The sequence below is a fragment of the Cavia porcellus genome, unplaced genomic scaffold (genome assembly GCF_034190915.1).
Source record: "Cavia porcellus strain 051 isolate PalLab524CR breed Dunkin Hartley unplaced genomic scaffold, mCavPor4.1 scaffold_26, whole genome shotgun sequence".
NCBI classification, from domain to species: Eukaryota; Metazoa; Chordata; class Mammalia; order Rodentia; family Caviidae; genus Cavia; species Cavia porcellus.
Window position 1 is genome coordinate 13,462,269 of NW_026947509.1, and position 23,257 is coordinate 13,485,525.

The 23,257-nt window shown below is 43.0% G+C and overlaps 1 protein-coding gene across 4 annotated transcripts in view; it reads right to left on the bottom strand.

Annotated features, from left to right (window-relative positions):
• Positions 1-23,257, bottom strand: part of Pld5 (phospholipase D family member 5) — a 329,011-nt gene that overhangs the window by 19,501 nt on the left and 286,253 nt on the right. For all 4 annotated transcript variants that reach the window (XM_013157760.3, XM_063236753.1, XM_013157761.3 and 1 more), the window contains 2 exons: positions 11,630-11,827; positions 3,412-3,548 (listed from right to left, as the gene is read on the bottom strand). In XM_013157760.3, coding sequence (XP_013013214.2) covers positions 3,412-3,548; positions 11,630-11,827 — 335 coding nt within the window. The remainder of the gene's footprint in view (positions 1-3,411; positions 3,549-11,629; positions 11,828-23,257) is intronic.

Genomic DNA, 23,257 nt, shown 5'->3' on the forward strand with positions numbered 1-23,257 from the left:
TGTCTCTGACGGCTTTTAATATTCTGTTCTTGTATTGGATTTCTGGAATTTTAATTATTATATGCCAGGTGTTGCTCTGTTTGGGTTGTAGGTGGCTGGGGTCCTGTATGCTTCACACAACTGAGTATCTTTACCTTTTGTTAAATTAGGAAAATTCTCCTGGATTATTTCTGTGAGTAGCTTTTGTAGTTCATTTGTTTGTGTCCCTACTTCTTTTATGTTCTTAATTCTTAAGTTATAGATCCTCTTATCATCTTCTAGTCTTTGTATTATTGCTGTTTGTTTCTTTGTTATTTTTAAGAAGTTTTTCATTTCATTCTCCCATATTACAAATCTGCCCTCCAGTTCAGATAATCTGTCCTTAGTTTCTTTTAAGCTGTTATGCCAGTTTTTGATAGAGTTTTTAGTTTCCTGGTAATCTCTTTGAACCTGTTTCATGTATTCTATGCTTTCTCTATTTTCTCCATCAAACAATTCTCCCCTCTTTTTCTGTTCTTCCATTCCACCATCTGTTTTTTCTTATGTGGTGCTTAGCATTTCTCTAACTATTCTGCTTATGTCTAGCTTCAGGTCATTAATAACTTCATTCCTGAACTCGTCTATGAGGCTCTGGAGATAGCGCTTTATATCTATTGGTGTTGTGTCTGCTATTGCCTCTTTCTCAGGATTGGGGGCCGAGGACCCTTTCTTGTTGCTGCCTCTTCCCATATTCTTTGTTTCTTATATACGCAAGCGTATATAGGAGGCCCAGCTTCCTTCCCTGTGGGCCACAGTCTGATTGAATTGTGCCGGTTAGGTGTTCCGCCCACCGCAGCACACTAGGAAGTTGCAGACCAGGCAGCCTATGCGGGGCCCACCCCTCCAGGTCAATCTACCTTCAAGTGCTGGGACCTGGGCTGTGCTAGCCTACTGGGTCTCAGCCAGCAGCGTCACGTAGGCTAGGCACTGCTCACCAATCCCGCTTGAGAGGGGGATACGTGACTGAAGTCATTGCAGCGCCCTGTTCCCGCAAGTCTGCCCGGTCCCAGAATGTCCTCTGTCGGAGTCTCCTAGACCGTGGAAGAGTCCCCATTTCTCTCACTCACTGCAGGTCAATGCACAGCTCCCCGCCCGTCCTGCTTTCAACTCCGTTCACTGATTCCCGTTCTCAGAGCTTTCGCTCGTCTCTCTCCCTGCGGAGCGGATGTAGACGCAGCAGCAGTGGCGGGAAACCCAAATCGCGGCTTCTAGTGGTGCGGGCTCCAGCTTTCACACTGAGGCTTTTCTGTTCCTGTTATAACACCAGGATTGCATTCCCAGTTGGTTTCTCTCAGCCCAGTTTGTTCTTAGGTCAGCAGGGCATATCTCCACTTGCTTATGATTCCTTACTCCGCACCATTCCTGAATTCTAAGCTGGGTCTTTCAGAGAGCCTCCGTAGCTGCTGCTATCTGTCCACCATGTTCTCCAGGAAGTCGAGACTAAATAATTAAGTGGCCTGCTTAAAGAGAGAGCTTGATGGCTGTCGCAGGGCTTCTGCTCTTTACTGTAGGATTTATTAGTCACATCATTTTTCCATTCGCTTTGAAATATCTGGAAAACTAGGAATCCTAACGCTGTCATAGGTCAGGTTCATGTAGTTCCAGTTTATGGAGTCTTTTGCTAACATGGTGTCAATCACCTCTCATTTGGGATTGTGTCAATTTTTTCTTTCATTTAGATATTTGGCAACAGACTAAAAGTTAAGTCTCTAAGATACTCATTAATTCCACAAACACACAAAAATGTGGTATTACGTAGTTTTTTAAAATTTAAATTGAATTCACTCTTGAAAAACTTTTTCTAGGACTACGTAAACATGAGTAAACAGATTTTTGAAAAATTTGAACTACTTATTTCTCTTTGATGATCTTTTCATTTCGAAAGCCCAAGGTATAGGTTTGAAATTTTAACAATACTCTAAAAGACGCACCTTAGGAACAACAGCCCAAAACTAAAGAAGATGCACAATTCAGGGGAATCTCCAGTTCTCTAATGTTGTTTTGATTTTCTGTTTCATATTTCAAAAATATTTTAGATCTTGCATGCTAATTTCTTTCCCCTTATTTCCCGGGACTTCATGGAATGGAGATTTTGTCAAACTGAGCACACATAATCCTACCCTAACTCAAAACTGCATAAACTTGACCTATTCTCAGTAGCAGGAAAATAGAATCTGTTATATTCAAACGTCTTCCCAAAGTGAAGCTGAAGTCTAAAACCAAATCAGCAACACATGGAAGAAACATTAAAAAAAGAGAAAGAGAAAAGATGTGAACATATGTGGAAAAAATATACGAAGGTTCAAAGGATGCGAAATATTTTAAAGTGAAAGCATTTTAGTAACACATCTTGCAGCTCTAAATGCGTTTCCACTGACGGCCATCGGGGGCGCTCATTTCCCGGTAGACTTCCTTTGCAATTCAGTATTTGCATAAAGAAGTCACACATTATGCCTATGTAGGTTTCAGATCTGAAAAGTATTCAAGCAATAGGGGACTCACTCATTTAACCCCAGGAAAGTTATTTTTCAGCTGTCATTTTTCAAATTGAAAAGTCTTGGGTTGCTTTCTCAGCAGCATGCATTTTTGAAATATATCCAGGGTTTAAACTGATGACTTGCACCACTGACAAGCTCCCACATCTCCGTATTCCCAGCAAGAGAGCAGAGCTGAGAGTCCCTGGGCGCGGCCATCCGTTTAGACGCGCAAGGGTTTCCCAGAGTCTGTCATCAGGCCTGTCTCTCCTTCTGCCCCAGGTACCTGCACAAGGCTGACCATAGAAGATAATGCTGAGGCTTCTCATGCAGAGAAACGCACTGACTGAAAACATCACGCTTTCAATTTGTTTCCAGTTTCTCCTTTACACTGAGAAAATCTGTGAGACGTTAGCATTTAACGCAGACTGCTGTGAATCCAAGAAATCAAGGACTCCAGTTTCATAGAACATGCCTTCATTCTTGTTAGTAATTTTAAAATAATAAAATTTCAAAAATATTTTATTTTACTTCATTTTGTTTTATTCTATTTTACCTGTCTTGCAGCCTGGAGAGCAAATTCAGTGCTTCCCAAGGCCTCTGTCCCTGAGCTATATCCCTCTCAGCCTTAAAAAAATTATTTTATTTTTCTTCTCAGGTAATTTTCAAAGTGAAAACCTTCCATCTGAAACCGCTCTCAGGCCTGCAGTGCAGGCTGCTGAGGGTCTGGAGAAGGACGGGACGCCCTTCCCTTAAAGCCTTGCACTTGGAGGAGATGCACCCGGGAAAGTGCCAGTGTGTGGCGGCTACTTGAACCGCCCTCGCTTGCTTCGGGACTCCGCCTGCCAGCAGCTCGGTTCCCCTGTGGCACCGACTCAGTGCGCCGCTCTGAGGTTTGCACAGTGGGGCGCTCACTCACCTTTTGGTGCTCGTGCTGGAGATGGGCAGATAGTCGGTGACTGCGATGTACACGTACTGCTTGGCGTCATCTATCACGCTGTAGATGGCGTCTATGTCAAAGCTTCTGTTCTTGGGGCAGAAGAGTTTGGGAGAATTCTGGGAAGACACAGACACCAAGATGGTGGCGTGTTAGTTGTTGGCATGAGACTTGGCGTGGAACCAAATGTTTGCAAACCTACTTTCTGCTTCCCAGTTGGGTTAGAGGAGGGTATTTTTTGGTCATTCTTAAGGCATGGAGACCTCAAGGTTAGGTGCGATGGGCCTTGAGCCTGTCCTTTTGTTCTGATTCAGGACAGAATTCTTGCTTGTGTTACACACATCTCTGTGTGCGTGTCATGGGTGGAAACACTCTAGCCTCAACCTCCTACAGTTCTGGGGCCCACCCCACCATCCATAGCTGTTCATTTTCTCTATAGCAAGATATTTATTCTAGATACCATTTCACTGAAGGGTTGATGTGACCATGGAAACAATCACGGTACAGAATCTAAAACTTGTATTTCATTCCCCCTGATTCTTTCATGAAGAGTAGTGTTGGCTGCATAAGAAGATCATCAGTAACTCTACGGGAGAAACGGAGTGAGTTATTAAGATGCCCAAATTCATCAAGCGAGCCAAAGAAGAAAGATATTCTGCCAGGTTTCAGCAAAATGAAAAAAGAAGCAACTGTGCTTGCGGTATGTTTTTTCATTTTGCTTGAAGTTTCAATCTTATAAAAATATGATGTTCTCAGGTGCAGGTTCTATAGCAAGGGACAGATAGACTTTGGTTTTTTCATTAGTTTTCCTCCGACAGAATTGAAGCAAGTGTTCCCTACAATTCCTGTGTCTCTTGGACAATCAATACATTGTGGCAAGTCTAGAAGCACAAATAACTCAAGGAGTATTTAATACCTAAAAGCCGAATAGATGGTTTTTGGAACTGTTAGAAACAAATGAGACTGCTGGGCAGTCTCCGAGTCACTTCCGGTGCAAATCCTGCCCCACTTCTGTAGTAACCCCCACCCCAGCGCATTGAGATGAAGTCACTGAAATGCACCTGGGGGGGGGTAAGAAAGGAGCCTGCGGAAGGTCACCCTCCCTCCAGGCATCACTGTCCAGGACGTCCTGTGGGCAGGTGACGAGCACTATGTGTTTTTGATCACTTATTTTTTTCTTTTGGAATGAGGATGAGCTTCCAATTTCAATGACAGCGAGAATGATATACATTCAAGCAGCATTGCTGGTCCTGTGCTCACTTCCCAGGGCACAGAGGTACAGGTATCCAACACCCGCCTCTCCAGGGCTTCTGGGACCGGTCCCTCCCTCTTACTTCTGATAACCAGTTCTCTCATTTAGGCACCAGGGCTGTTTGCAGGGCTTTATGACAGCTTCCTAATCCACTGCCTTGGCTCCATGATCTTTGACAAACATACATCATGCTTGGGAAGAAATGTGTGCTGCTCTCTGGGGCTGTGGCCTGAACTCTCGGGGAGGGGTTTATTACGGTGTGATTCCACTGTCCTTATTTGCTGGCCACCATGCAATCTGCGTCCCCGGGCTGAACAGTCTCCAGCTCATGGTAACTCCATCCACATCAGCCTCTGGGCAGTTGCTCAGCTGGCCTCTCCTGCTGATGAGCTGCACCATTTTTGGCCACCACAGTCCTCTTGGCCCTGCTAACTAAATTCCAGCTCAAATATCATCTCTTCCAGAGTCTTTGCTTCAGAACCTTAACCCCATATTACCTCTCCCACCTCTGTATTTATACAAATACACTTTGTATTTCTTTTTAACCATCTTATTTTTAAGTGTACAGTTCAGTGACACTTCATGCACTCACAGGGCAGTGTAACCACTGCCACCACTCATCAGCAGAATTTACTTATTTAACATATGCAAATTCATACCATCATTCCTTGCACTGGTCCCCCTTCCACAACTACATGGTTTCTAGCTTGATTTTAGGAACCTCATTTTCATCATTTTCTTACAACCATTAACAATTAAATATTGAAATCACTTAATTTTCCAGCCTGCTGGGCCTACTTTAAACATGTTTCAGGATACCCTGGAGAAGCTAAGGATTTTATCCCTAGCCTAGGTTCCTAGGCTAACTCCAAAATGTGTCTAAGTACACCTGTCTAGGTACCCATGTGAAGAGCATCCTGAATCTCATCACAAGATCCCAGAATGGAATCTATTGGTTGGTGGCCTGTTTATATGTGCTGTCATCTTACAACCAGTAATCCAGAGGAAAGAGCAGAGCGTTGATGTGGGCCAGATTCTAGCCCTTCTCGCCTGAGACATCTTGGTCTCTGCTTTTTAAGGGGTGACGGTGATCTGCCTTTCACACTGGTTCACCTCAAGGCCTCTTAAGAGGATGATTTGTTTCCTGGATGGGTCCTGTTCCCCTCTTCTGAGCTTGCTTGCACTACACTGGCAAAGATTCCAAGTGCCCGCCATGCTCTCGGCTCACAGAGGCACCCAGCATGCATAGATGATCCAGGCAGAGTCCCTGGTTTGTGGAGCTCTGTGCTGGCACATGTCACATGCTCTTGGGTTCTTTGTCTGTGGCCTTATCTGCCACCTCATGACCCATTTGATTGTCTTATCTCTTGGACCTTGTACCAAGCATATGTGCTCAGTGTGTGTGGAATGAATGTGGAAGCGTTTCATAGACTAATAAAGGTGGAGAGTTTGTCTGATCCCACACTCCGATCCCAGGGGGAGTTGCTTTATTCTAGATATTTCAAAGCATGGTGAATTCATGTTTATCAGCAGTTATCCGCCTTACTGTTTCCTACGGTCCCTCTGCCTCAAGCAATGCCTACAACTTGGTGTATGCTTCTGTGTTTACTGAAAAATGCGTGTTTACTTACAACAAGGCCCCTCCCCCTGAGGCCTTGCTGGTGGCTTCCTGTATGGTCCAGAGTCTCTACTTTTATAAATAGTGCCCGTATGTGTCAGCGTCTACAACATTTTTTTTTTCAAGGTATAAACAAATTAATTGTAACACAGAAGCATAATCTACTACTCTGGTGCAGGACTTTTTAAAATAGGAAATCACTATGAAATAAATAAAATTTACTAATACCAGGGGTAGAATTAGAGAGAAAGCTGTTAAGCTTCTTCTTGGCATGCTAGAATAAATTTCCTGAGCCAGGCAATGCATATTCTTTGTTTCACAGGAAATAAAGAAGGAGAATGCAGAACCCTATTCTGTATTTCAGCTCTGATAATCTTTTAGCAATCAAAAACGTTGGGGGCGCCCCATCTCTGGGTTAACCTAGGTTCCTCTCTTAAATGAATTAGGGCCTCACACTGCATGTACTTTGTACATTCACTCAACACTTGCCTTCCACAGACCTTAGCACTTTAAAAAATTTTTTTGATAGTGATTTCCTATTTTAAAAGGTCCAAACTGTAATTGCTGAATGTTAATCATAAAATGTAATTAAACATGAAAGGCTGCAAGAATGGGAGAAAATATTTATATATAACATATCTTACCAAAGCCTTCAATCCAGAACATATAAAAAAATTTTAACTCCATATTTTAGAAAACCCTAATTAATAAATTATTATTATTTTTTTTTATCTTTTGGTACCAGGGATCAAACTCACAACCTTGTGCTTGCAAGGCAAGCGCTTATGGTGTTGAGCTAAATCCCAGACCCCAAAAACTGATTTAAAACTAGGTAAAGTGCTTGATAGATATTTCTCCAAATAGGGGAATACGACTGGGCCCTAAAAAGAAATGAAGGGAGAAGAATAGCTGAGGATGATGACACATCTGCAATCCCAGTTACCCTGGAGGCTGAGGCAGGAGGATCACAAATTGGAGGCCAATGTGGGCAACATAGAGAGACCCTGTCTCAAAATACAGAAATACAAAGGGACAGAATGTAGCTTGCTGGTAGCTTGCTGGTAGAGCATCTGCAAGTACCAACAAGTACCTGGAGTCAATCATTAGTACTATAGTTACACACACACACACACACACACACACACACACACACACACAGAGATAAGACAAGGAAACACAGGAAGCAGTGATATACAGCTCAACATAAATGAAACCTGAAAATGTTAGGTGAAAGAACTGGCCACAAGATTATATACACTTTTATTTCATGTACTTTAAATGTCTAGCAAAGGTGAATCCGTACAGAGAAAATAAATTGGTGGGTGCAAGGGGCAGGAGAAAGGGAAAATGGAGCGTGATGGGGAATGCTGATGGGGTTTTCTTTGTGGTGAAGAGAATCTCCTAAAATGACAGGGTACCAGTACCCGAAAAGCTCTGTGACTATATCAACCCCACTGATCCTGGTGTTTTAGGAAAGGGTCCCCTTTGTGATGCATTATATTTCTGGGGTGGGGTTGGCATTGGTGGTAGAGTTCTGCCTCGCAGGCACAAGGCTCTGGATTTGATCCTGGTACCACACACACAAATGTGTGCGTCTCAGGAGAGTTGGTGAAGGTGTAAGGAATGACACACTCCGGAAGGCCAAGGGAGCGTGTAACAGGGCATCTGTATCCGCAGCAGCATCAGGCTGTGTTTCATGTCTTCTCCTTCACTAAATATATCGCAGTACACACGACTGATGGGTGAATGAACTCAATAATAAACAACAAGAAGTGGAATCTGTCTGTCTAGCACCCAGATCAGTAAAAACAGACCTTGAACTACTAGTCTTTGTCCAGAAAGTAAGGCATAATTTTGTTTGTGTGTTCATTTTTGCTTTTCAGGGACAAAATCTGAAGGGTTTTGAAAAGAAATTTGTATGACAAAACTTTTATTTTCATTTCCCAATTTCAACAGGAAATGCAAGAAAATTAGAATTATCTGGCCCCAAGTTACTAGAAATCACATAGTCAAATCTAGCCAAGTACCTATTTGTGGTCTATGAGGAAATTAGAAATAATCCACATTATATCATAGCTTGCACTTTATATTTAGCTGTGCCATTCGCAATGATCTAAAAGTAATTTTGGGAATTGTTATTTTTAAGGTCTTCAAATGTTCTTTTTGTGTTTCCTGAATATTCTTTTTGGGTTCGACTTTGTCTGGGACTATCAGCTTATAAAAAATACTTTACGATGTTTGACAACATCGTACTGAACTTAAATAAATTTGTCTTGGCATTTGTTTGGCTTTTACTACCGAAAAAAAAAATGATCTGCATTCTGGAATGTTCCATTAGTATCACTGCTAATAAATTCAGCTCAACATTTATGGCTGTTTTTAGAGAGCACTGTCTGAATGAGGTCCTGAAAATACCAGTGATGAAAAGAATCTTGTGTATGATTGTCAGGGCCTCAGAAAACAGTGGAAAAGATGACTACAATTACAATTACAAATGTGATAAATGCTAGGATAGAGGTGAGATGCAGGAGTGTGATTCCAGGAGCCACAGTTTTCTGACTTTTATTTAGCACCTATAGCATCTTACAGCTTTTCTAAAACACTTTGCGATCAATAATCTGTTGAATTAGAATTTAAAGGCAGGCTTAATATTATTATTTATAAGAAACAAAAATAAAATAAGTTAAAATAAATAAAAAGAAAGTGAAAGCATCACTCAGTATAAAAGAATACCGAATATGTGTTTTGCAATTCATTTTGTAGTTATCTCTTTAATGACTTTGAACTTTCAGATTATAACAGAGGCCTTGCAATACAGTAGATTTTACTAAGGGCCTGGGACTCTCTTGATGGTACGTAGGTTAACCTTAAAATTCACAAAGGAGATGCATCAGAATTTAACATTATGCTGCAATCTCATTCACTTATTTCTAAAATTAAACCCTTAAATTCAAAATCTAGTGATTATCCAAAATTTGCTCATTAACCCCTCTCTCCCTCCCCACCCTCCCTTTCTCTTCTTTTTCCTTCTTCCCCCCTCCCCCTCCGTTCGTCCTCCCCTCTCCTCCCCTAACCCCTGCTTTTCCTTATTTTTGTGACACTGGGAATTAGACCTGTGCCTCACACACTTTAGGCCAATACTCTACCACTGAGCTCTGTGCCTAGCCCCAGTTCATCCGTTTCATGCTGCTTCCTGTGCGACACCCCTTGCTTGGGACGTCATGTCATTCTGTTTTCTATTGCTTCTCTTATATAAACTGTAAATTCTATTGGCCTTCTGGTCTTATGGGTTGTCTTGAGATGCAATGAAAATGTACGTGTGGCACAATTTTGTTAAAGGCCATTGCAATATGCTCACTTGCTACTATATTCTTGATCACATTTTAAATTTATATTAAAAAGACCTCTTAAAGTTCTAGTTTATGTTAGAGAAATGCAAATTCAAACAATGCTAACAGTCCGAGGTCAACCAATAACAAATGCTGGCAGGCTGTGGGAAAAAGGAATCCTCCACTGTTGGTGGGGGTGCAGACTGGTATAGCCACGTGGAAATCAGTATTCTTCACGAAACCAGAACTAATTTACCAATAAACTTAAGAAAAAACAAACAAAATACTAGGACTAGAGGTTCCATTCTACCCAGCTATTCCCCTTCTTGGTATCTTCCCAAAAGAATTAAAAGCATCAGACCATTGTGATATATGTGCACCCCTGTTTATAGCAGCATAGTTTATAATAGCTCGATCTTGGAATCAACCCAATGCCCATCAACTGAGGACTGGATAAAGGAGATGTGGTTTTGTTATGTAATGGAGTTCTACTCTGCCATAGAGGAGGAAAAGCTTGAGACATTTCTAGCTAATGAGACCATACTCTTAAGTGAAATAAATCTGAGACACATGTTTAAATACCACATTGTTTCTCTGGTATGAGAAACTGAAAGGGTAAATAAGGACCAACATGTATAACAGATATTGTGAAATAGAAAGAAAATGTTCAAATTTTCTTCTTAGGGAGGAAGGAGGGGAAAGAAAGGAAGGGAAAAGAAAAAAAATGAGAAAGGGAGGAAAAATGGAGACAAAGCTTTTGTAAATAGAGAGAGAAGGGCTTCAGGGAGGGCAGGGCATTGGGAAAAAAATCAAAGAATCAAGTTATATCATGTACAGCTACAAATTCCCTATGATGAATGTGATCATTATGCATACCTAAAATGTACCAATAAACTTCATTAACAAATTCATTGACCAATTAGAAAAGTTCTCTTTGATCAAAACCCTTTATAGGCCATTTTGTGCTTTTGCATCTATGTGAATTTGTTATTTAAGACAAACAACTTCAACTTGCTTTTTTCCCTCCGGTACTTCTCTCCTAAATGTTCAGATTTTGCTTTCGTGTGAACAGGCAAAAAAGATATAGAGGAATTCACTCTTTATATAACGCCTGTTAGCATCAGAAAAGTTGCTGGCTCAAGAGCACCAATACCAACCAAAAGAAAAACACCAATGTTTCTATTTGTCGGAAGCACTGTTTAGAGATGTTTCTCTGAGCCCTAGGATCAGTCCAGAAGGTTAATTCCAATCGACCTCTCAGGGCTCATCCCAGCAATGGACCAAGTCCTGGGTGGGGTGGGTGGGGGGAGGGCTGTGAATCTGCACATTAACGGGGTCCCCGGAGGGTTTTCAGGTACTGAAGTTTCAGGGCTGGGGCTGTCACTTCCCAGCAACTGCACGAAGCCGTGGGGGTGTGGGGATTGGGATGGTGGACCAGGAGATGAGGGTGGGTGGGGATGGTGAAGCACGGGGTTTCAGTGGAGTCAAAGGCTGAGAAGCTCAGTGTAGGGACCCTTGTCCTGTTGAAGGACCTTTGTCTGCTGACTCCACACAAACAGGGTAGTTCTGCACAGGTGTGCTTTATACACCAAGATTCCCTCCATCCGTCTCATCAAAGAAATGCACTGCTAAAAACATCTGGGAATCGTTGCATTTCTGATGGCACAGAAAATGGGCCAATCATGGCTAACAGGTAATCAAAAGACCTGGGTCTGGTGCCTTTTTCTACATTTCCTGGTGATGAACTTTGTGTTAGCAGGAAAGTCTGGATATCTTCACTTTAGAGTGGTTACAATCCCCTGCCCACCTGATGAGATAACTGTGGGGATCAAATCTGAGGTTAGCACATAGGTGAGCAAAACAGAGGACACATTCTAATTCTTCAGGGGATGAGATAGGATCAGTCTAATTCTTTTTTTGCTCAACAAAAGATTACAGCGAAACACTGCAACTTAATAAAGCAGCTTTGGAGAAGGAGGAAAGGGAGGGCAAATGACTCACCGACACAAACGCCTGAGATTTGGTTTCGTTCAGCTGAAGTTGCAATTTCTTTTCATTGTCATAGACTCCATAGAGTCTCTTGGACCAGGTCTGAGGTACTCTGCTCTTGAATTTTAATGAACTGTACAAAGCAAATATCCTTTGTAAATCTAGGACCAGGCAGCTGCAGTTGTAGAAGATGACACCAAGCTCTTTCATCTGTGGATTAAAATCAAAAGCATCAGTGTGATATGCAGCTGACGGCGTTAACTTCAGGGAAAAAAATGCATCAGAGAGCAGTATTAGTGACATCTTTTTCTCGCATTTGTTATTACACTGAGGTAGGAGCTATAATTACATTATGGCACACAAAAGTGGCATGTCATAATTTTTAAGTATAACTCTTGCTTGCTTTTGTATTTTGGCTCTTACATATCAGCTCCCTGTAATATTCGTCTACATTTGTTCAGACTGACTTCAGATCTGTTTCCTTAGCACTAATATTTTTTCACATGGATCATTAAATTGTGCAGCAAAACAAATGGTGACTGTAAACGGTAGCATAACAGAATGGATACAGTCACAGCTTCTGGTCACATTGTCTGGAATTAGGTTCCAGCTTGACAAATTTCCAGTCGTGTGGCTTTGGACAACTTATTTAATTTCTATAACTCATTGTCTTTCTCCATAAACTGGGTGTAAAAAGCATTCATTTCATATAGCTATCTTGAGACTTAAAATAGTTAATACACATGAAGGTCTGAGAACAGTGCTCGTCACACGGTAATCATAAAACACAGCAATTATCACTGTCACTAACACTGCACAAGCCTCCAGAGGAAAGGACAAATAGAAATTCATGAGAGAGAGACCGCAGGGATGGTTCTGTGCATTTCCCCCAGTGCATATGTGTGGGCCTGCACAAGGGAAGAAAAGCTCACAGAGATAAATACAAACATAGGCTGGAGACCTAATCGGTGATAATCAAAGACTTTGAGTGCAGATTTTCTCATACACCCATGGGGATGTAGCTCAGTGGCACAGTGATTGTCTGGCAAGTGCAAGGTCCTGAGTTTAATTCTTGGTACAAAAACAAAACAAAACAAAACACCAAAAAAATTATAAATGCATGGGCTTTGTTTCAGTCTCATTTCATGAGGCTGAATCACCAAGTGATTAGATTTGGGGACCAGACAGAGTTTTATTAACACTGGCTCATCGCGTTGTCCACTGTGGGACTCTGGACCAGCTCGTCAGCATTTCTCCACCTAGGAAGCAAGAAGAGGCCCCTGCCACCAGGTAACTGGCGCGTAACTGTCGACGATGTCTTGCGCTCTCAGGAAGTGGCCTGCAACACGCAGCCGGGCCTGGACCTCCTGTCCAGCCACTCCACAGATCACTGACTTCCGGGAGGGCCCCTGTGACCATCCACGATGGTTCCGGACACAGACAAGCCATGGTGTGACCATGACAGGAGACACATAAATGTGCATGCTGTTCAAGCTGCAATCAGGGCCGGGTGTCTCATGGCCTGGTTCACGGGGGTGACGGCTGTTTCCCCACCAACTGTAGTTCAGTTCCACTTCCTTCTCACTCCCCTACCAATGAGATTTATTCAGATGCCCAATCACAGCACTGTTGCTACTTCCTAACAATGTCCAATCCTGAGCAGAGCCCAGACCCTTTAACCCTCCCCTGAGTACCTAACCCAAGCCTGGATCCCATAATCTGTCCTAAAGCCTGCTTCCTGAGACACCCCACAGCTTGCTAGGCTGTAACTTCTCCCTTGTCCTAGTGAGCAGGTGTTCAGTTTCCCCATTTTTTCTGTCCTTTGGCCGGAGGACAATGACACTGCCTCATTCTACTCTGTGTCACAGTGTAACAGCACATGGCCACCAGCACTCACTGTATGGGCTTGTTCTATGCTTACCTACTTTTTAGACAGAAGCACCAAGTACTCAGTGCTATTCCAAAAGAAACCGGAAGTCGCTCAGGCAACAGGCAAGAGACACTTTAGGGAAAATGACCAAAGAAAGGCAATAATGACGTTTGCGGACAGTAACAGAGAAGGGCCATACTCTATGAGGAGGCTTTTCCGATTAGAACCTAAAGCTAAGTAGTACTCAAAACTACTTTGAGCATCAATCACTCAGTTTCCTGGTCTCTACTCTGCTGTGGGGCTCATGTTGGATATATACTGTCACACACTAATCTGGAAATTAGTGACTGGGATCTGTCAAAGCTAATGGGGAAACCGGAAGTATAGAATAAAAATACAGAAGGCGAAGGGGGAAGCCAAGCCCTACCGCTAGACAGGTAGAGGATTAAACTCTCGTGGGGGTCTCTCAGCCTCATTTCCGGTTATACGTTTTGATCCAGGCTGCCACAGATGGAAAAATGGAACCGGTTTTTGTTTGCCAGCATTTTCATGCAGAGCAGAGATAAGATTCAGAACAGGTTTAGGAACAAACATTCTTAAAATGCTGATAGTGGGAAAAATAAGAGATTGGGGCTTCACATGTCGATTATCACACGAAAAAAAGCTGAAGGTCCGACTGAGGAGTGGAAACATCCTTAATGTCATCTCAGCAATGACACAAAACTGCATGTGGCCGAGATCAGCCCTCTGCCTGGTGGCTGGCCCGGTGACACTGGGCACCGTAATGGGTCATCCTGATTCCCAGAGAAGCCACACAGCTGAACCGTGCCATCAGAAATGAAGACAATAGCTAGGTCAATGGTCCAACTGTTGGAAATAAAATCATCTTGAGAAAGCTTGGAGTTTATCAGCTGATTGGAAGAGAAAAATTTTCAGGAAGAGATCAACTATGTCCTCCCAAAAATGAGCAAAGTGTCAGGGCTGAACCCACAGAGCTAGAACAAGCTTAAGGCCTCCAGCGGCTGCAGCACCCTGCCAGGAAGCTGCTCTCTGTGGAATTATTTTCCTTAAAACTCGAGTTGTATCCCTGGTGTGTTCCTTTCTGTCCTGTGCCCTGGGACATTATGAAATGCAGGAGTCTCAAGATTTCTGTTTTCTCTTCTACCAGGTGTTTTAGGAATCAGAACAAAATAAGAATTAGGAAAGGCATGTAATGACACAAAAAACAGTACTTGCATTTATTATTTTCTCAAACACAGCAGAAGATGGTTAACACAGGGAAGGGGGTGGCACAGGAGGGGGTCCCTTCTGGCTACCACACGAAGGCAGCATAAATAAAGGGCAGGCACGGCTTGCTAGGTTTTATTGAGGAAACAGGAGCCAGGGCAGACGTCTGTCTGATAGATGCTCCCGTCAGCTGGACAGGGAGAGAAGCATTAGCAACACTCCACACTGTAATTCTGGGTAATTAATCCAACTTCGCTTAACCACAGCTCAATTCATCATTTACAGATGTCCAGTCTGTTGTTCTCCTGCAATGTGAACAGGCATTTCTTTAATTTTCTTGACAAAGACGAAAGAACCTGCAGCTGTGAGCAACTCACATGCATCCAGTTAGCTGCTGATTTATATGCCGAGTTTCTGCAGGAAATTTAATTATGAAGAGCTCTAACTTCATTTTATTTCTGCCCTCAAGGTGAAAATTTTGTTACTGAGAATAAAAAAAATAAAGAATTGAATCTTGGGAGCTCAACGACAGCCTCCTGCTCAGAAGTACACTTGCATCCCTAACCCTTTCACAGCCTCGGTGGGCGGCTTATCCCACTTAACTCACTGATGTCTTCTTTTCTGTGTCTGCCAACTGGGAATAATAAGGCTTGCAGAGGGAACTCGGTGAGAGACAGGGGAGGGTCTAAGAATCTTCGAGGAGAGCTGCTTCAACCTTATTTCAAAATGAAGGATCTTGAGGACCCAAAAGGAGAAGTGATTTATCACAGAATCATGACTTCTGGTTTCGGGTCCTGGTTTCTTGTGTCCAACTGTACTTGGTTCACTTGTAGGATAAAGGAAAGCGTGTCATTTTGCTCAGTGCCTACCTGACACCGATCCTCCTTCCTTTCCTCCCTTCCTTTCTTTCTTCCATATTAATCAATGCTTCATCTTTTATAAAGATCTGAAAATTTTCTAAAGTGCCATTACTTATCTAGCATCTTTGGCTTTTGCTATGAGAATTTGACACAATTTCTTAGCTTTTTCTAGGCAAAGAGAAACAGAGAAGACCTTGGCTAGTGTAACTGGAGTGTGTTCATGAGAGGAATCCTAGAGAATGGGGCTTCAGACTTGGGAGAGTGGAATGGGACTAACCAAACTGGAAAGACACTTTGGTTACTTTTTGGAGCACTGGAAAACTCTTGGGGAGGTTGAAAATGATTCCACAATGTCATACAGCTCCTCCTGCCATTCGTACTTTTTCTTCTGGGTAAACAGTGAGGAAGCTGAGCTCTCCCGGTTTCAACTGACCGCAACCCCTCTAAGGATCTGCTCTTTCTTGATAAAACATTGAGGCAGATCTGAACTCCCCTTCAGGTTTGTAAACACCCACCCTTCTTATGCACTAGAATATCAACAGTGATACAGATGTGAGCCGTTAGCTTCTTGTTTATGAAAAGATGTGACTAAGGAATTTGGAGAGTCAGAGAAGTTTTGTAGAAACCTTGTACCACCTTTCTTTGCAGCTAAGTTATCATATCATAGGAAGAACACGCAAGTGGAAAGAACTTAATGAGTTTCCATTTGTAAAACTAATCTTTAAACTTTAGTTTGGAAGACCTTGAAGCACAGAAATGCCCTGAAAGTTTTCAGAGATAACAGATCGCCCTCTGTCGCAGAGCAGGGCTTTCTTTTCTGTGTGTTTCTTCTGGTTCCCTCCTCTGCAGTCCAGGGCAGAGGCTCTGGGGTCCCCTCAGCTCTGCTCCTGGACACAGCTCTCCTGTGTTACCCCAGCAGCCTGACACCAGCCTGAAAAGCAGCATCACAGTAGATTCCCTGCCTGCCGGTCCTCATCTTTCTCTGCCCACTTTGCTCTAGAAACTTCTCAGGATGACAAGAGGGACCGGTGCTTCTCCACTGGTCGGGGCTACCACTGGACAACCCCGCAGCTCTGAGCGTGGTGGCACACACTGAAGGACTTTTATCTGCCGTGGGGAGAGAGCAAAGAGTCAGATCTGAACTCTAGCCTACCTCCTTATTGCTTTGGGGTGAGTTCACTCAGCTTTTGTGCCTATAACTGATGAGTTCCTTAACCTCTCTGTAAAGTGGGCTAGAAAGAATTCTCATGTGATGATTAAACTATCTACATATATGCATACATATGTGCATTATATATACACATGCACATGCACAAGACAGATGTCAATGTATACACATTTATATGCATAATCTACTTAGGATACTGTCTATGAAGTAGAATCACATTATGCATCATCATTATCATCACCACAACCATCATCACCACCATCACCATCACCACTACCATCACCACAACCAAGTACACATCAGAAGGGATCATGATGAGTTAGCAGCCTAAACACAGTCTTCTTCTCCATCTCTGCTCTTCAGGAAGGGGCCCGCAGGCAGGCAGTGACCTGTGAAGTGACGAAGCACTTGCTGTGCTCTGCTGCGTGGCTTTGCTTCCACTTCCCTCCAAACGTCAAGTAGGAAACCAGGCCCTTGAAAGATTTTCCGCTTTTTATGTGTATCATTATTGCAAGCGAACACAACAGGAAACTCAGGGAATGTTTATAACACGATCAAGGGGACCATGCTGGAGATACAAAGTCATCTTTGTTTGCATTATGATGAATTACTAACATAACACTAATTTGGGGAGCTAGGAAGGCTCTACACAACATGGATCAGGATCGGCTCTCTGTCTGTGGCCTTCCGCTGTCACTAGTCCTTCTTGTTTTCATTGACTTTGAGGACAGCCCTTCCCTTGGTAGAGCTCCCACCTGGCCAGTTCCGGTCCAGAGATTAAAAGCTTTCACCTTTTTGGAAATACTGAGCATCATAACCTCTCTACCTCCCATTTCTCCCAGGGCAGAATTCAGCATAAACAGGTAAGTGAATGGTGTTATTTATTGGTTTCAAGAGTTCAAGAATGAGCTCTGACATCCAATTCTCTCAGTTCATTCTTCTGTGGCCATTCTGATGGATTTGAATCTGCTTTGAGCACTCCAAGCAACTTCCACCTTCTCTCTGTGAGCAAAACACTCAGCTGGGATTTTCAAAAGGGAACATTTGTCTTTGTATTGTGTATAAAGCATTCTTGACTGACCCTGCTACTTTGAGGTTTGGCATGGTTTTGGTGTTAGGGCTCAATGCTTTGTCCCCATTAGAGTGCTTTGAGAGGAGCAACTGCAGGACACCCCAACATTGGCTAATAAATCCTCTTCCTACCAGCAAAGAGAAAATGTGGGCTGGATTATGAAACACATGACCAAGATAGACCAAGTCCTTGTGTGATCCTTTAGTTGGTTCCTAGAGCTTAACTCCCACCAAGTATCCAAAGGACCACTCTGCCGAAGCTGTGGTACTGGCTTGGGTCTCTGGGGTGCATTTGATTCCTTTTACTTCATAACCTATCATCATTTTATCTCAGGTTTGAAAAGGGAATGCTAGAGGAAAGTGTCAGTATCCCACAAGGCACAGGGTTAAGTAAAAGCTAGAACTTTGTCACTTAACAACTTCACATTTGCCAAGTGTGATCAACTTTTCAGCTCATGAGACAATACCGTCTTCGTAAGGCTCTGGAGTGGGAAGACTCTAAAAGGACGGGCAGCGGTCACCTCACTGATTGCTTGGTAACTGGTGGGCCCAAGGCTATAAAACAGATGGCATTTCAGCCAGGTGTGGTGGTGCACTTTTACAATCCCAGCACGCCAGGAAGCTGAGGCAGAAGGATTGTGAGTTCAAACCCAGTCTGGACAACTTAGTGACTTAGTGAGACAGTGTCTAAAATTTTCTTTAGAAGGTGGAGGATGTGGCCGGGGATGCAGCTCAGTGTGACGATCCTGGGTTCAATCACCTCTATCACAAGAACATTTCATTGGTCTTCAACACGGCTTGGTTTTGTGGAAGTGAGAAAATTTGCTCTAGATATTTTGTTTCTCTGTCAATATAACAAACATTGTCTTAAGAAGCAGCCATAACAAAAAAAGGTGCTAGCGTGCTCTTACTTGGAATTAGAACAGCAATCTTCTGAATATTTCCAATCATCTCATAGGAGGAAATGACTAGGAGATTATCCACTGGCCCCAGTCTAGGGTGGTTTAACCACTCAAGACTCTTAAATGGCTGGGGATTTAGCTCAGCGGCATAAGTGCCTGCCTTTCAAGCAGGCAGTCGTGAGTTCGATCCCTGGTACCGATAAAAATGAAAAAGACCAAAAAAAAAAAAAAACCCTCTTAAATGTTAGAACCATCATATAAAGTGCATCCAACTCTAGCATGCATGTAAAAGCAGCAGGATCTGATTGGCCATGGACCTGGCCTGACATTATCTTTAAAAATGTGTCAGAACTACAGGGACACCAAACTCAATGGCTGAGAAAGTTTGTGGGGGAAATGGAAGTTAATGTCACTGTGTAGGTGCCTTGTCTGCCTGTTTCTAAATCCTCATTTAGGCTCCTAAGTGAAAGCTGAATTATTCAGTTCTTTCCCTGTGCTTTTGAGGTGACTAAGACATAACTGCCATCAATAATTCTGATGAACTAGAGATGTATGAGGGTAGTTCTAGCAGAGAAAACAATCCAGCAATCAAAGGTTGCTAGAAAGGTGTGTTTGTTCCATGCACAATTACAAAATTACAATCACCCCAGACCTATGATTAATGCAAGTTTTGCAGAAAGCTGACAACTGCTTAGTCAGCTCACAGGCTGGTCTCCAGGATTTATAAATAATTCAACTTGATCGAGTGATTAAATTTTCAGCACTTCTTATGTACCAGATGCTGTATGAGGCAGAGATGATAAGCTTAGGAGCAAATCCTGATCCCTGATGCGTGAGCAGGTGTATGGGGTGGCTGGGGCATGGAGGACTTATGGTAATTGGGAAAGAGACAAACAGGCATGAAACAAACAAAGCAGAATATAAGCAGCTCAAGGAAAACATCATACCACTCTGTAGGATTCAAATAAGGGAAATATTAAACGAGAGAAGAGATTTTTAACCTCCTGGGCAAACAGCCATGTCAGCAGAGGTAGTGTGGAGCCGCACCATTTGGAGGAGTGAGTCCACAGGGTTTTACAACGTAAGTTTGATCAAATCGCTAACACTCGAGGGCAGATGACTGCTGAGACCATGGAGGTAGCAAAATTTGAAAAGATCTCGAAGAATCTTAAAACTACACGTCAAGTTTCAGAAGAAGAGTTGGAAAGACAGGCCGAGAGAAGAACCAGCATGGATCGAGGCGAGGAAGGAGAAACATCAGGGTCATCTGAGCCACTGTGTGGCGGGAGAGAACGTCAGGTGAGCGGTGGGCTCACACAGAGGCTGGAACACAAAGGCCTGGGTGGCCAGAACAGATGTGTAATGTAATAGTGCGCAAAAGCTACGAATAGAGGGACAGAGACTGGAACAGGAATGTGAGGAACAAATACCACACAAGACGACGTGCAAATTCAATTTCTTTTGAAAACAGCTCACCAAACCAACATACCCTCAGGTTGCCTTGGCCCTCAGCCCAGAGTTTGCACGGGTATGCAGGGAGCAAAGCGTCACTGAGCTCTCTGTAGTTAAGTGACAGACACGGCCAGGAGCACAGGGGTGGGTGACAATTGTGGAAGGCCCTGGGGAAGCACGGGGATGCAGGTGCTGCCCCCTGCCATCCCATTTCTTTAGTTTTCTTTTCTTTCCTCTTTTTTCCCCCCTCAGATTAGTTTCACTTTAATAGGGAAAAAACTTTGTACTGAGGACTAAATGATCTTAACTAGTTTAGGAGCAAAGACTCTAAGAAATGCACATTTCCTACTATTCCCGAGGCTCAGCCGGCTCCCTCTTCATTGTCCCCACCTTGTCTTTGGTCCTCCCTCTGTTCTGCGGGACTTCTCTTCCCCCCTCTTTCAGACGCCATCACTGTCTAAATCCCTTTTCCCGAGGCCAGCCAGACTTTGAAATACGAAGTCATAATGAAAAAGAAACAAACATAGGGAAACAAACAGGTCGTATACAAAAGCAAGCAACACACACAGGGATAAAACATTATCCGAGCTGGGCATGGTGATGTGTGCCACCCGTGTCTATCACGGAGCAAGCAGACTGCAAACCAAGCCTCTCTTCCATCAAGTTGGGGGTCTAGGTGTTTCCCAGCAGTGGGAAAGTGGCTGAGACACGGGAAAAAGACACGGCTGGCTTTACAGCGGGTGACCCGAGTGGCGTGGGCATGGCAGACCTGACACAGGTACGGTGAGTCTACTGTGGTGTGGAGAGCACCAGTGGTCGTTTTGTCATTAAGGGCAGCAACAGGGAACTTTCCTTGAGCTCTTGCTCCTTGTGATTTTTTCATGTGCTAATCCCCCTCATCTTCAGAATAAGCGTGCCAGGTAGGAGCTCCTCTTAGCCCCTCTTCACACATGGAAGAATAACAAACAGAGCAGTAAGCACCCCGGGTTTAATAAAGAGAGAAGGTAGCATTTGAATGCAGCGCAGTTGCCGGATCCACACATCTGGCTACCCACAGCCGGTGGCCATGCTGTCTCTTCCCTGGTGGACTGGGGGCTGAGCCTCTGAATTCCAGGGAGGGGCACGCTTGTGGGAACCATCCCCACAGAAACGGTGGCTGTCACTAGGATGGCTGTACGTGATTCCCTCGGAAGAATGGGTGGATTACATAATCGGGGCAGCTGTCTACTTCTTCTGCCCCTTGGTGAGAACAACAATCTTGTTCCTGTTGCTGGCTGCTGTATTTCAGCACCCAGTGTGTAATAGATGTTCAATAAATATTTGTTGAATGAATGAACAAAATCCCAGGGAACACTTATTTGAAGAAAAAAGTCAGTATTTATGAAAAAGAAATCAATGATTAGAGACAAAATAGGACAAACCAAAGAAGTGGGAATGAACCAGAAGATACAGAGTCATAGAAGATTTTTGTTTTCATTAAAAAAGAGGGAGGTCTCAAGAAGACTGAATAATTGAAGAGTTTACCTGTTACTGCTATTGGCAAATGGAAAATCCACCCCGCACCCCATAACTTTACCAGTTTTCGAAGATGATATAGGAAAGTTTTCCATTTCTGTTTCTCAGAGGCTTCTCTAAACGGGAGCTGAGCTGGAGAGAGGTGGGCAGGGGCTGGGTAATAAGTGGGGAGTCCCAGGTGAACCAGTCAATCAAGCTGATTGATCATGATGTCACTGTCACCAAGGTTGCTGCTTATCAAGGCCCGGGAAAGCTTGTTTGTACTTTATCTCTTTTCCCACAATTTGGTTTCTTTTCTTCCTGTGGTTAAACATTTCTATTCACTCAGTTCTTAACAGCCTAACAGATTTCACTCTCTGATTCCAGACGACCTTTTTATGTGTAAATTACAGGTGAAATTTAAACAAAGATAAGGCTACTAGGAAAGGTGTACATGCCTTGACATTTACATGAAAGGGCAGAGTAAGTTTTGTATTTCTTTATGCATTATATTTATGTAAATACAAGCAACACGATAGTGTACAAATCACAGACCTTCACTTATTTTAAAAAATCCTTATTTGAGTTTTATAGCTCGGCTTCAATTTCTCCTCAAAAATTTCATATATATATTTATATATTTATATATATTTATATATATAAGATTCCCTACATGTACAAAACATGTTATATAATTTTTTAAAGTTACAGAAGCACCAACAGGAACCTGTTCGCTTTTGGCCACTTGTTTTATGATCCATCAAAATAGAGATTTAAAAGACTTTTATATTAGGGCAGCAAGAGATACATGTAATTTCTGAGTGGCTGATCAGTATTCTCTGAGGTCACCAAGCTCAGCAGATACACGCTGAATGCTGAAAGCCAGGACTTTGTCTTCCTGATGGTTTTGTTTCCTCCAGAGAAATCACGGACACTCAGGCAGCCTTTTCTAGGATTCGGTATGAGTGGAACCAACAGACTTGTCTGCCAAGATCAAAACTATTAGTTTAGCTATAGTTTTAAGGCCAATACCTTTATAGAACCACAGATTTTAAGGAAATTAGCTTCCATTTTTATTAAAGTAGAATCAACATACAGTAAATCAGCCTTTAGCACACGGTTCTTAGATCTTTGCTGTATTAAGGAGCCACACCACAATCGTGGTACCGGTTGGCACCACCGCCCCACCAATTCCCTCATCTCTCGCAGTTATCCTCCTATTGAAGTTTCAGCCCTGGGTAACTATTGATCTAATCTTTTTGTCCGATATTTTGGGTTTTCATTAATGGCCTATCAGTTGGGACACAGGTTTCATGTAGTCCTTTGAACTCAGAAGAATTCATTTAGTGTATTGTATTGTGAGTAATTCATATTCTTGTTCAGAAGAGCGGTTTGTTCTGCCTTATTGCTGAGTAGTAAGCACTTTGTTGTACGTTGTACATTGTCCGTTGTCCATTTTCAAGTTAAAAGCATGGGATGGCTTCATGCTGTTGGTGATTACAAACAAAGCTGTGACACACACTCATGTACAGTTTTCTGGGGCAGCACAGGGTTCTTCTCATTTGGAATGAGATTGTTGAGCCATGTGTTTAACTG